Raw genomic sequence first — 14,642 nt, 5'->3', positions numbered from 1 at the left:
CAGAGGGGAGGATATACTCCATCAATGTCTGTGAGGCTTACAGAGGGGAGGATATACTCCACCAAAGTCTGTGAGGCTTACAGAGGGGAGGATATACTCCACCAATGTCTGTGAGGGTTACAGAGGAGAGGATATACTCCACCAATGTCTGTGAGGCTTACAGAGGGAAGGATATACTCCACCAATGTCTGTGAGGCTTACAGAGGGGAGGATATACTCCACCAATGGCTGTGAGGCTTACAGAGGAGAGGATATACTCCACCAATGTCTGTGATGCTTACAGAGGGGAGGATATACTCCACCAATGTATGTGAGACTCACAGAGGGGAGGATATACTCCACCAATGTCTGTGAGGCTTACAGAGGGGAGGATATACTCCACCAATGTCTGTGAGGCTTACAGAGGGGAGGATATACTCCACCAATGGCTGTGAGGCTTACAGAGGAGAGGATATACTCCAACAATGTCTGTGAGGCTTACAGAGGGGAGGATATACTCCATCAATGTCTGTGAGGCTTACAGAGGGGAGGATATACTCCACCAAAGTCTGTGAGGCTTACAGAGGGGAGGATATACTCCACCAATGGCTGTGAGGCTTACAGAGGGGAGGATATACTTCACCAATGTCTGTGAGGCTTACAGAGGGGAGGATATACTCCACCAATGTCTGTGAGGCTTACAGATGGGAGGATATACTCCACCAATGTCTGTGAGGATTACAGAGGAGAGGATATACTCCACCAATGTCTGTGAGGCTTACAGAGGGGAGGATATACTCCACCAATGTCTGTGAGGCTTACAGAGGGGAGGATATACTCCACCAATGTCTGTGAGGATTACAGAGGGGAGGATATACTCCATCAATGTCTGTGAGACTCACAGAGGGGAGGATATACTCCACCAATGTCTGTGAGGGTTACAGAGGGGAGGATATACTCCACCAATGTCTGTGAGGCTTATTGAGGGGAGGATATACTCCACCAATGTATGTGAGGGTTACAGAGGGGAGGATATACTCCACCAATGTATGTGAGGCTTACAGAGGGGAGGATATACTCAGTCAATGTCTGTGAGGGTTACAGAGGGGTAGGATGTCCTCCACCAATGTCTGTGAGGGTTACAGAGAGGAGGATACACTCCACCAATGTCTGTGAGACTTACTGTCACGCTTCGGTGTGGGAGGGAAACACCACATCAAGCATAAGAGGGAAGGGGGGGGGGGGGGACAGGTTATCAGACCTGAGAACTAGGGAAGGAAGATGGACACCTCCTAGTAAAACCCTAACCAAAATCCTGACTGACTACTAGTATGAACAGACCCCAGCGGTAGGTGTGTTCATACGCAGGAATACCTAGAGTCCTATCTAGCCCTATAGGACCCTGGTACTAATGGCAGGGACGAGACTACCTGTTCCTCCAAAAGGAAGGACTAAAAGGAGTCTCCTTTAGGCCTAATACAAACAATAGGGAAATGCAACACACAGAACCCAAATAAAATACAAAAAGGGAAAGGAAAGACTAAACTTCAAAGGGGCTATGGCAGCATCAGGAACTCTGCCGAGATCCACACACCAGCTATCCACAACTGAAGCTGAAGCTATAAACCGCACAGCATTGTGGGAGAATCAACAGTAAATAAGGAAGGTTAAATGACCACATAAGCAACACCTGGAGGCAAGGGATGTGGCCATTACCAGACACAATACAGACGCCTATTGATTCACAAGGAAAACCTGTCAAATCAAACCACGTGTTGCCAGTCTCACCGATCTCCTGCCACTAGTGTTGATCGAGCACCAAAGTGCTCGGGTGCTCGGGTAGAACACTTTGCGATGCTCTACAGAGCACCCGAGCACAAAGGGAGAAACCGGGCATTAAACCGGGCATTAAACCAGGCACCCCCTGCTCTGAAGAGGGGAGGGTGCCAGATCCCACTGAGGTTTATGCAGAAGATGGCTGTACAGTGAGGGAATCGCCCAGTGTGAATCCGCGGCTTAGCAATCCCTGCTCTGACTCCATATATAGCTTGGGGACACCCAGTGTATTTAAATCTAATTTAGCCTCTATTTCTGAAAAGTTTCTGCCGGGAATTGAACTCACAACCTTCTACATTAGAGGCGAGGACTTTAACCACTCAGCTATAAAGCTGCATGATAAAGTAAGTCAGAAAAACCTCATAGTAGTTTGTCATGCAGTAAGTATTCCTATACAGCAGAAGTATCATTTCATATTTCAGTGCAGGTTAACATGTATCTGTATAGCATAGTGGTTAAAGTTCTTGACTCTAATGTAGAAGGTTGTGCGTTCAAATCCTGGCAGAAACGTTTCAGAAATAGAGGCTAAAATATATATTTGACTTTTTTTTTTGTAATCGTAAAAAATGTATGGCACAAAATAAATGTGTAATCACTAAAAAAAATATATATACAGTACAGACCAAAAGTTTGGACACACCTTCTCATTCAAAGAGTTTTCTTTATTTTCATGACTATGAAAATTGTAGATTCACACTGAAGGCATCAAAACTATGAATTAACACATGTGGAATTATATACATAACAAACAAGTGTGAAACAACTGAAAATATGTCATATTCTAGGTTCTTCAAAGTAGCCACCTTTTGCTTTGATTACTGCTTTGCACACTCTTGGCATTCTCTTGATGAGCTTCAAGAGGTAGTCCCCTGAAATGGTTTTCACTTTACAGGTGTGCCCTGTCAGGTTTAATAAGTGGGATTTCTTGCCTTATAAATGGGGTTGGGACCATCAGTTGCGTTGAGGAGAAGTCAGGTGGATACACAGCTGATAGTCCTACTGAATAGACTGTTAGAATTTGTAGCATGGCAAGAAAAAAGCAGCTAAGTAAAGAAAAACGAGTGGCCATCATTACTTTAAGAAATGAAGGTCAGTCAGTCAGCCGAAAAATTGGGAAAACTTTGAAAGTAAGGGCTATTTGACCATGAAGGAGAGTGATGGGGTGCTGCGCCAGATGACCTGGCCTCCACAGTCACCGGACCTGAACCCAATCGAGATGGTTTGGGGTGAGCTGGACCGCAGAGTGAAGGCAAAAGGGCCAACAAGTGCTAAGCATCTCTGGGAACTCCTTCAAGACTGTTGGAAGACCATTTCAGGGGACTACCTCTTGAAGCTCATCAAGAGAATGCCAAGAGTGTGCAAAGCAGTAATCAAAGCAAAAGGTGGCTACTTTGAAGAACCTAGAATATGACATATTTTCAGTTGTTTCACACTTGTTTGTTATGTATATAATTCCACATGTGTTAATTCATAGTTTTGATGCCTTCAGTGTGAATCTACAATTTTCATAGTCATGAAAATAAAGAAAACTCTTTGAATGAGAAGGTGTGTCCAAACTTTTGGTCTGTACTGTATATATGAATGAGAGGTGGGAGGACAGTTAAAGATGGACATGTTGTTCTAGGAGCTTTGATGCGAATGGGAATAGTGAGATGGGGTGATATCTGGATAAAGAGGATGGGTCCAGGGAAGGCTTCTTGGGTATGGGTGTAATGGTAGCATGTTTAAAAGAGGAAGGGAAGACACCAGTGGTTAGCGATAGGTTGAAGAGGGGGTTATGGCAGGGATAACTATAGGGCTGAGGTTGGGGTTGATGTGGGATGGGATTGGGTCAAGGGCACAGATGATGAGGTTTGACTTGGAGATTAAGGTGGAGAGGTTTTCTTTTGTGACGGTGATAAACTGTATCATGTAGGAAGAGCATTGGGTGGCTGTGTAGATGGCTAGTGGAATTTGTTTGAAGCTTTCAATAATTTTGCTAATTTTATCTTTGAAATATGAGGCAAAGTCTTCAGCTGAGATGAGAGGTGTGTGTGGGGGGGGGGGGACGGAGTAGAAAATTAAAGGTTGTTTGGGGTTGTGGGAAATGCAATTTATTTTGTACAACCATGTACATTTTTGTCTTGTAGGGATCCCTCAGGTCCAGGTTGAACTACAGTATTTGGGCATCGCCTGTGCTGTTCTTGCAGCTCTTCTTCTGGCCTCCATCTCCATCTTCTCAGCAATCATCGTCAGATTACAGAAACAGAAGAGTGAGGATTGATAGTGCTGGGATAGGCTGGTTTGCACCCTTATTATGGTGCAGAGATGCTACAAACCCATTAAGATTACCCAGTAAGGGGGGGAGGGGATGGGGTGAGGATGTGGTGAGGGGAAGGGGGGTTACGTCTTTGTTCCTCCCTTATAAAGTATGAGCTGATCTGCTCCAAATGGGGAAAAAAAATGCCCTTGCTAATGCCAAGTTGTGATCTGACTTATGAATATCCTCACAAGACCAGATCTGAGGTTAGCCTTCCCCGCGGATCCTTTAGTTGTTTTTGTGCTGTTACCGTCCATATTACCACTCTCTGCATTAGATTGTGCTGATGGGTTGCAGCAGAGCTTGTGGCTTTGCAGATGTTCTCTTTCATCCTGCTGAGCTCTAGATTTTACCCAGGAGGTGCTTACACTTAGTCACCAGCAGCCCCGACCCTGACATAATCATTCTTATCATATTTCCTATCAGATACACCACCCGCCCCAAGCCCCAACATATACATTCTGATGACTAATGTATAGATAACCTGGTTCTTGAGAGTATCAGTCTACGAGAAGAGGATGAGGATGGTAGGTCTGATACCATCAGATGGACTACAAGAACCTTCTCTGATATCTCCGTCATTCTTCTGATCAGATCTGAAGATGTTCTAGAATTCAGATGTAGCACAGGTCCTTTGCTTTGAGCTAACCCCAAAATAATGTCCTGCTCACTGGGTCCTGACATTCTGCTTGTCAGTTCATGTCACGATCAGAGACGTTGTCTATCTATAGAGTAGACCGTATAAACTGGTATAAGACTTCTTCTGCCTTTACATTTCAGAAATCTTCATACGAAATGCATCACTTCCCAGGAGCAATGAGAGCTGGAGCTCGAGAGAAAGCAAGTATCCAGGTCCGGATATGAGACGTGCTGCAGTATATAATCAGTGAGGGCCCCTGTATATAATGAGCAGGGTGCAGTATATAATCAGTGAGGGCCCCTGTATATAATGAGCAGGGTGCAGTATATAATCAGTGAGGGCTCCTGTATATAATGAGCAGGGTGCAGTATATAATTACTGAGGGCCCCTGTATATAATGAGCAGGGTGCAGTATATAATTAGTGAGGGCTCCTGTATATAATGTGCAGGGTGCAGTATATAATCAGTGAGGCCCCTGTATATAATGAGCAGGGTGCAGTATATAATTAGTGAGGGCTCCTGTATATAATGAGCAGGGTGCAGTATATAATTAGTGAGGCTCCTGTATATAATGAGCAGGGTGCAGTATATAATTAGTGAGGGCTCCTGTATATAATGAGCAGGGTGCAGTATATAATTACTGAGGGCCCCTGTGTATAATGAGCAGGGTGCAGTATATAATTAGTGAGGGCTCCTGTATATAATGAGCAGGGTGCAGTATATAATTAGTGAGGGCTCCTGTATATAATGTGCAGGGTGCAGTATATAATTAGTGAGGGCTCCTGTATATAATGAGCAGGGTGCAGTATATAATCAGTGAGGCCCCTGTATATAATGAGCAGGGTGCAGTATATAATTAGTGAGGGCTCCTGTATATAATGAGCAGGGTGCAGTATATAATTAGTGAGGGCTCCTGTATATAATGAGCAGGGTGCAGTATATAATTAGTGAGGGCTCCTGTATATAATGAGCAGGGTGCAGTATATAATTAGTGAGGGCTCCTGTATATAATGAGCAGGGTGCAGTATATAATTAGTGAGGCCCCTGTATATAATGAGCAGGGTGCAGTATATAATCAGTGAGGGCTCCTGTATATAATGAGCAGGGTGCAGTATATAATTAGTGAGGGCTCCTGTATATAATGAGCAGGGTGCAGTATATAATTAGTGAGGCTCCTGTATATAATGAGCAGGGTGCAGTATATAATTAGTGAGGGCTCCTGTATATAATGAGCAGGGTGCAGTATATAATTACTGAGGGCCCCTGTGTATAATGAGCAGGGTGCAGTATATAATTAGTGAGGGCTCCTGTATATAATGAGCAGGGTGCAGTATATAATCAGTGAGGGCTCCTGTATATAATGAGCAGGGTGCAGTATATAATTAGTGAGGGCCCCTGTATATAATGAGCAGGGTGCAGTATATAATTAGTGAGGCTCCTGTATATAATGAGCAGGGTGCAGTATATAATTAGTGAGGGCTCCTGTATATAATGAGCAGGGTGCAGTATATAATTACTGAGGGCTCCTGTATATAATGAGCAGGGTGCAGTATATAATTAGTGAGGCCCCTGTATATAATGAGCAGGGTGCAGTATATAATCAGTGAGGGCTCCTGTATATAATGAGCAGGGTGCAGTATATAATTAGTGAGGGCCCCTGTATATAATGAGCAGGGTGCAGTATATAATTAGTGAGGGCCCCTGTATATAATGAGCAGGGTGCAGTATATAATTAGTGAGGCTCCTGTATATAATGAGCAGGGTGCAGTATATAATTAGTGAGGGCCCCTGTGTATAATGAGCAGGGTGCAGTATATAATCAGTGAGGGCTCCTGTATATAATGAGCAGGGTGCAGTATATAATCAGTGAGGGCCCCTGTATATAATGAGCAGGGTGCAGTATATAATCAGTGAGGGCTCCTGTATATAATGAGCAGGGTGCAGTATATAATTAGTGAGGGCTCCTGTATATAATGAGCAGGGTGCAGTATATAATTAGTGAGGGCTCCTGTATATAATGAGCAGGGTGCAGTATATAATTAGTGAGGGCTCCTGTATATAATGAGCAGGGTGCAGTATATAATTAGTGAGGCTCCTGTATATAATGAGCAGGGTGCAGTATATAATTAGTGAGGGCTCCTGTATATAATGAGCAGGGTGCAGTATATAATTAGTGAGGGCTCCTGTATATAATGAGCAGGGTGCAGTATATAATTAGTGAGGGCTCCTGTATATAATGAGCAGGGTGCAGTATATAATTAGTGAGGGCTCCTGTATATAATGAGCAGGGTGCAGTATATAATTAGTGAGGGCCCCTGTATATAATGAGCAGGGTGCAGTATATAATTAGTGAGGGCTCCTGTATATAATGAGCAGGGTGCAGTATATAATTAGTGAGGCCCCTGTATATAATGAGCAGGGTGCAGTATATAATTAGTGAGGGCTCCTGTATATAATGAGCAGGGTGCAGTATATAATCAGTGAGGCCCCTGTATATAATGAGCAGGGTGCAGTATATAATCAGTGAGGGCTCCTGTATATAATGAGCAGGGTGCAGTATATAATTAGTGAGGGCTCCTGTATATAATGAGCAGGGTGCAGTATATAATTAGTGAGGCCCCTGTATATAATGAGCAGGGTGCAGTATATAATTAGTGAGGGCTCCTGTATATAATGAGCAGGGTGCAGTATATAATCAGTGAGGCCCCTGTATATAATGAGCAGGGTGCAGTATATAATTAGTGAGGGCTCCTGTATATAATGAGCAGGGTGCAGTATATAATTAGTGAGGCTCCTGTATATAATGAGCAGGGTGCAGTATATAATTAGTGAGGGCTCCTGTATATAATGAGCAGGGTGCAGTATATAATTAGTGAGGGCTCCTGTATATAATGAGCAGGGTGCAGTATATAATTAGTGAGGGCTCCTGTATATAATGAGCAGGGTGCAGTATATAATTAGTGAGGGCTCCTGTATATAATGAGCAGGGTGCAGTATATAATTAGTGAGGGCCCCTGTATATAATGAGCAGGGTGCAGTATATAATTAGTGAGGGCTCCTGTATATAATGAGCAGGGTGCAGTATATAATTAGTGAGGCCCCTGTATATAATGAGCAGGGTGCAGTATATAATTAGTGAGGGCTCCTGTATATAATGAGCAGGGTGCAGTATATAATTAGTGAGGCTCCTGTATATAATGAGCAGGGTGCAGTATATAATTACTGAGGGCTCCTGTATATAATGAGCAGGGTGCAGTATATAATTAGTGAGGGCCCCTGTATATAATGAGCAGGGTGCAGTATATAATTAGTGAGGGCTCCTGTATATAATGAGCAGGGTGCAGTATATAATTAGTGAGGGCTCCTGTATATAATGAGCAGGGTGCAGTATATAATTACTGAGGGCTCCTGTATATAATGTGCAGGGTGCAGTATATAATTAGTGAGGGCCCCTGTGTATAATGAGCAGGGTGCAGTATATAATTAGTGAGGGCTCCTGTATATAATGAGCAGGGTGCAGTATATAATTAGTGAGGCTCCTGTATATAATGAGCAGGGTGCAGTATATAATCAGTGAGGGCTCCTGTATATAATGAGCAGGGTGCAGTATATAATTAGTGAGGGCCCCTGTATATAATGAGCAGGGTGCAGTATATAATTAGTGAGGGCCCCTGTATATAATGAGCAGGGTGCAGTATATAATTAGTGAGGGCTCCTGTATATAATGAGCAGGGTGCAGTATATAATTAGTGAGGGCTCCTGTATATAATGAGCAGGGTGCAGTATATAATTAGTGAGGGCTCCTGTATATAATGAGCAGGGTGCAGTATATAATTAGTGAGGGCTCCTGTATATAATGAGCAGGGTGCAGTATATAATTAGTGAGGGCTCCTGTATATAATGAGCAGGGTGCAGTATATAATTAGTGAGGGCTCCTGTATATAATGAGCAGGGTGCAGTATATAATTAGTGAGGGCTCCTGTATATAATGAGCAGGGTGCAGTATATAATTAGTGAGGGCTCCTGTATATAATGAGCAGGGTGCAGTATATAATTAGTGAGGCTCCTGTATATAATGTGCAGGGTGCAGTATATAATTAGTGAGGGCCCCTGTGTATAATGAGCAGGGTGCAGTATATAATTAGTGAGGGCTCCTGTATATAATGAGCAGGGTGCAGTATATAATTAGTGAGGCTCCTGTATATAATGAGCAGGGTGCAGTATATAATCAGTGAGGGCTCCTGTATATAATGAGCAGGGTGCAGTATATAATTAGTGAGGGCCCCTGTATATAATGAGCAGGGTGCAGTATATAATTAGTGAGGCTCCTGTATATAATGAGCAGGGTGCAGTATATAATTAGTGAGGGCTCCTGTATATAATGAGCAGGGTGCAGTATATAATTACTGAGGGCTCCTGTATATAATGTGCAGGGTGCAGTATATAATTAGTGAGGGCCCCTGTGTATAATGAGCAGGGTGCAGTATATAATTAGTGAGGGCTCCTGTATATAATGAGCAGGGTGCAGTATATAATTAGTGAGGCTCCTGTATATAATGAGCAGGGTGCAGTATATAATCAGTGAGGGCTCCTGTATATAATGAGCAGGGTGCAGTATATAATTAGTGAGGGCCCCTGTATATAATGAGCAGGGTGCAGTATATAATTAGTGAGGGCCCCTGTATATAATGAGCAGGGTGCAGTATATAATTAGTGAGGCTCCTGTATATAATGAGCAGGGTGCAGTATATAATCAGTGAGGGCCCCTGTATATAATGAGCAGGGTGCAGTATATAATCAGTGAGGGCCCCTGTATATAATGAGCAGGGTGCAGTATATAATCAGTGAGGGCTCCTGTATATAATGAGCAGGGTGCAGTATATAATTAGTGAGGCTCCTGTATATAATGAGCAGGGTGCAGTATATAATCAGTGAGGGCTCCTGTATATAATGAGCAGGGTGCAGTATATAATTAGTGAGGGCTCCTGTATATAATGAGCAGGGTGCAGTATATAATTAGTGAGGGCTCCTGTATATAATGAGCAGGGTGCAGTATATAATTAGTGAGGGCTCCTGTATATAATGAGCAGGGTGCAGTATATAATTAGTGAGGGCTCCTGTATATAATGAGCAGGGTGCAGTATATAATTAGTGAGGGCCCCTGTATATAATGAGCAGGGTGCAGTATATAATTACTGAGGGCCCCTGTATATAATGAGCAGGGTGCAGTATATAATTAGTGAGGCTCCTGTATATAATGAGCAGGGTGCAGTATATAATTAGTGAGGGCCCCTGTATATAATGAGCAGGGTGCAGTATATAATTAGTGAGGGCTCCTGTATATAATGAGCAGGGTGCAGTATATAATTAGTGAGGCTCCTGTATATAATGAGCAGGGTGCAGTATATAATTAGTGAGGGCTCCTGTATATAATGAGCAGGGTGCAGTATATAATTAGTGAGGGCTCCTGTATATAATGAGCAGGGTGCAGTATATAATTAATGAGGGCTCCTGTATATAAAGAGCAGGGTGCAGTATATAATTAGTGAGGGCTCCTGTATATAATGAGCAGGGTGCAGTATATAATTAGTGAGGGCTCCTGTATATAATGAGCAGGGTGCAGTATATAATTAGTGAGGGCTCCTGTATATAATGAGCAGGGTGCAGTATATAATTAGTGAGGGCTCCTGTATATAATGAGCAGGGTGCAGTATATAATTAGTGAGGGCTCCTGTATATAATGAGCAGGGTGCAGTATATAATTAGTGAGGGCCCCTGTATATAATGAGCAGGGTGCAGTATATAATTAGTGAGGGCTCCTGTATATAATGAGCAGGGTGCAGTATATAATTAGTGAAGGCTCCTGTATATAATGAGCAGGGTGCAGTATATAATTAGTGAGGGCCCCTGTATATAATGAGCAGGGTGCAGTATATAATTAGTGAGGCTCCTGTATATAATGAGCAGGGTGCAGTATATAATTAGTGAGGGCTCCTGTATATAATGAGCAGGGTGCAGTATATAATTAGTGAGGGCTCCTGTATATAATGAGCAGGGTGCAGTATATAATTAGTGAGGCTCCTGTATATAATGAGCAGGGTGCAGTATATAATTAGTGAGGGCTCCTGTATATAATGAGCAGGGTGCAGTATATAATCAGTGAGGGCTCCTGTATATAATGAGCAGGGTGCAGTATATAATTAGTGAGGGCTCCTGTATATAATGTGCAGGGTGCAGTATATAATTAGTGAGGGCCCCTGTATATAATGTGCAGGGTGCAGTATATAATTAGTGAGGGCCCCTGTATATAATGAGCAGGGTGCAGTATATAATTAGTGAGGGCCCCTGTATATAATGAGCAGGGTGCAGTATATAATTAGTGAGGCTCCTGTATATAATGAGCAGGGTGCAGTATATAATTAGTGAGGGCCCCTGTATATAATGAGCAGGGTGCAGTATATAATCAGTGAGGGCTCCTGTATATAATGAGCAGGGTGCAGTATATAATCAGTGAGGCTCCTGTATATAATGAGCAGGGTGCAGTATATAATTAGTGAGGGCCCCTGTATATAATGAGCAGGGTGCAGTATATAATTAGTGAGGGCTCCTGTATATAATGAGCAGGGTGCAGTATATAATTAGTGAGTGCTCCTGTATATAATGAGCAGGGTGCAGTATATAATTAGTGAGGCTCCTGTATATAATGAGCAGGGTGCAGTATATAATTAGTGAGGGCTCCTGTATATAATGAGCAGGGTGCAGTATATAATTACTGAGGGCCCCTGTATATAATGAGCAGGGTGCAGTATATAATTAGTGAGGGCTCCTGTATATAATGAGCAGGGTGCAGTATATAATTAGTGAGGGCCCCTGTATATAATGAGCAGGGTGCAGTATATAATTAGTGAGGGGTCCTGTATATAATGAGCAGGGTGCAGTATATAATTAGTGAGGGCTCCTGTATATAATGAGCAGGGTGCAGTATATAATCAGTGAGGCTCCTGTATATAATGAGCAGGGTGCAGTATATAATTAGTGAGGGCTCCTGTATATAATGAGCAGGGTGCAGTATATAATTACTGAGGGCTCCTGTATATAATGAGCAGGGTGCAGTATATAATTAGTGAGGGCTCCTGTATATAATGAGCAGGGTGCAGTATATAATCAGTGAGGCTCCTGTATATAATGAGCAGGGTGCAGTATATAATTAGTGAGGGCCCCTGTATATAATGAGCAGGGTGCAGTATATAATTAGTGAGGGCTCCTGTATATAATGAGCAGGGTGCAGTATATAATTAGTGAGGGCCCCTGTATATAATGAGCAGGGTGCAGTATATAATTAGTGAGGACTCCTGTATATAATGAGCAGGGTGCAGTATATAATTAGTGAGGGCTCCTGTATATAATGGGTTGGGTGCAGTATATAATCAGTGAGGGCCCCTGTATATAATGAGCAGGGTGCAGTATATAATTAGTGAGGGCTCCTGTATATAATGAGCAGGGTGCAGTATATAATTAGTGAGGCTCCTGTATATAATGAGCAGGGTGCAGTATATAATCAGTGAGGCTCCTGTATATAATGAGCAGGGTGCAGTATATAATTAGTGAGGGCTCCTGTATATAATGAGCAGGGTGCAGTATATAATCAGTGAGGGCCCCTGTATATAATGAGCAGGGTGCAGTATATAATTAGTGAGGGCCCCTGTATATAATGAGCAGGGTGCAGTATATAATTAGTGAGGGCCCCTGTATATAATGAGCAGGGTGCAGTATATAATCAGTGAGGGCTCCTGTATATAATGAGCAGGGTGCAGTATATAATCAGTGAGGGCTCCTGTATATAATGAGCAGGGTGCAGTATATAATTAGTGAGGCTCCTGTATATAATGAGCAGGGTGCAGTATATAATTAGTGAGGGCTCCTGTATATAATGAGCAGGGTGCAGTATATAATTAGTGAGGGCTCCTGTATATAATGAGCAGGGTGCAGTATATAATTAGTGAGGGCCCCTGTATATAATGAGCAGGGTGCAGTATATAATTAGTGAGGCTCCTGTATATAATGAGCAGGGTGCAGTATATAATTAGTGAGGGCTCCTGTATATAATGAGCAGGGTGCAGTATATAATTAGTGAGGGCCCCTGTATATAATGAGCAGGGTGCAGTATATAATTAGTGAGGGCTCCTGTATATAATGAGCAGGGTGCAGTATATAATTACTGAGGGCCCCTGTATATAATGAGCAGGGTGCAGTATATAATTAGTGAGGGCTCCTGTATATAATGAGCAGGGTGCAGTATATAATTAGTGAGGGCTCCTGTATATAATGAGCAGGGTGCAGTATATAATTAGTGAGGGCTCCTGTATATAATGAGCAGGGTGCAGTATATAATTAGTGAGGGCTCCTGTATATAATGAGCAGGGTGCAGTATATAATTAGTGAGGGCTCCTGTATATAATGAGCAGGGTGCAGTATATAATCAGTGAGGCCCCTGTATATAATGAGCAGGGTGCAGTATATAATCAGTGAGGCCCCTGTATATAATGAGCAGGGTGCAGTATATAATCAGTGAGGCTCCTGTATATAATGAGCAGGGTGCAGTATATAATCAGTGAGGCCCCTGTATATAATGAGCAGGGTGCAGTATATAATCAGTGAGGGCCCCTGTATATAATGAGCAGGGTGCAGTATATAATCAGTGAGGCTCCTGTATATAATGAGCAGGGTGCAGTATATAATTAGTGAGGGCTCCTGTATATAATGAGCAGGGTGCAGTATATAATTAGTGAAGGCTCCTGTATATAATGAGCAGGGTGCAGTATATAATCAGTGAGGGCTCCTGTATATAATGAGCAGGGTGCAGTATATAATTAGTGAGGGCTCCTGTATATAATGAGCAGGGTGCAGTATATAATCAGTGAGGGCCCCTGTATATAATGAGCAGGGTGCAGTATATAATTAGTGAGGGCTCCTGTATATAATGAGCAGGGTGCAGTATATAATCAGTGAGGGCTCCTGTATATAATGAGCAGGGTGCAGTATATAATCAGTGAGGGCCCCTGTATATAATGAGCAGGGTGCAGTATATAATTAGTGAGGGCCCCTGTATATAATGAGCAGGGTGCAGTATATAATTAGTGAGGGCTCCTGTATATAATGAGCAGGGTGCAGTATATAATCAGTGAGGGCTCCTGTATATAATGAGCAGGGTGCAGTATATAATCAGTGAGGGCTCCTGTATATAATGAGTAGGGTGCAGTATATAATTAGTGAGGGCTCCTGTATATAATGAGCAGGGTGCAGTATATAATTAGTGAGGGCTCCTGTATATAATGAGCAGGGTGCAGTATATAATTAGTGAGGCTCCTGTATATAATGAGCAGGGTGCAGTATATAATTAGTGAGGGCTCCTGTATATAATGAGCAGGGTGCAGTATATAATTAGTGAGGGCCCCTGTATATAATGAGCAGGGTGCAGTATATAATCAGTGAGGCTCCTGTATATAATGAGCAGGGTGCAGTATATAATTAGTGAGGGCTCCTGTATATAATGAGCAGGGTGCAGTATATAATTAGTGAAGGCTCCTGTATATAATGAGCAGGGTGCAGTATATAATCAGTGAGGGCTCCTGTATATAATGAGCAGGGTGCAGTATATAATTAGTGAGGCTCCTGTATATAATGAGCAGGGTGCAGTATATAATTAGTGAGGGCTCCTGTATATAATGAGCAGGGTGCAGTATATAATCAGTGAGGGCTCCTGTATATAATGAGCAGGGTGCAGTATATAATTACTGAGGGCTCCTGTATATAATGTGCAGGGTGCAGTATATAATTAGTGAGGGCCCCTGTATATAATGAGCAGGGTGCAGTATATAATTACTGAGG

At 42.8% G+C, this 14,642-nt stretch overlaps 2 protein-coding genes across 32 annotated transcripts in view; both read left to right on the top strand.

The window, feature by feature from the left end:
• Positions 1-14,642, top strand: part of LOC120998305 (gastrula zinc finger protein XlCGF26.1-like) — a 4,064,644-nt gene that overhangs the window by 1,818,854 nt on the left and 2,231,148 nt on the right. The window lies entirely within an intron of this gene.
• LOC120998387 overlaps positions 3,872-14,642 on the top strand; it is a 47,096-nt gene continuing 36,325 nt past the window's right edge. For all 8 annotated transcript variants that reach the window (XR_005778341.1, XR_005778340.1, XR_005778338.1 and 5 more), the window contains exons 1-2: positions 3,872-4,067; positions 4,895-4,966. Coding sequence is in view for 1 of the 8 variants with exons in the window: in XM_040429057.1 (XP_040284991.1) it covers positions 3,902-4,067; positions 4,895-4,966 (238 nt within the window). In the remaining 7 variants the exon portion in view is untranslated. The remainder of the gene's footprint in view (positions 4,068-4,894; positions 4,967-14,642) is intronic.

This window comes from Bufo bufo, chromosome 4 (genome assembly GCF_905171765.1).
Source record: "Bufo bufo chromosome 4, aBufBuf1.1, whole genome shotgun sequence".
NCBI classification, from domain to species: Eukaryota; Metazoa; Chordata; class Amphibia; order Anura; family Bufonidae; genus Bufo; species Bufo bufo.
This window is presented reverse-complemented; position numbering and strand designations above follow the sequence as displayed.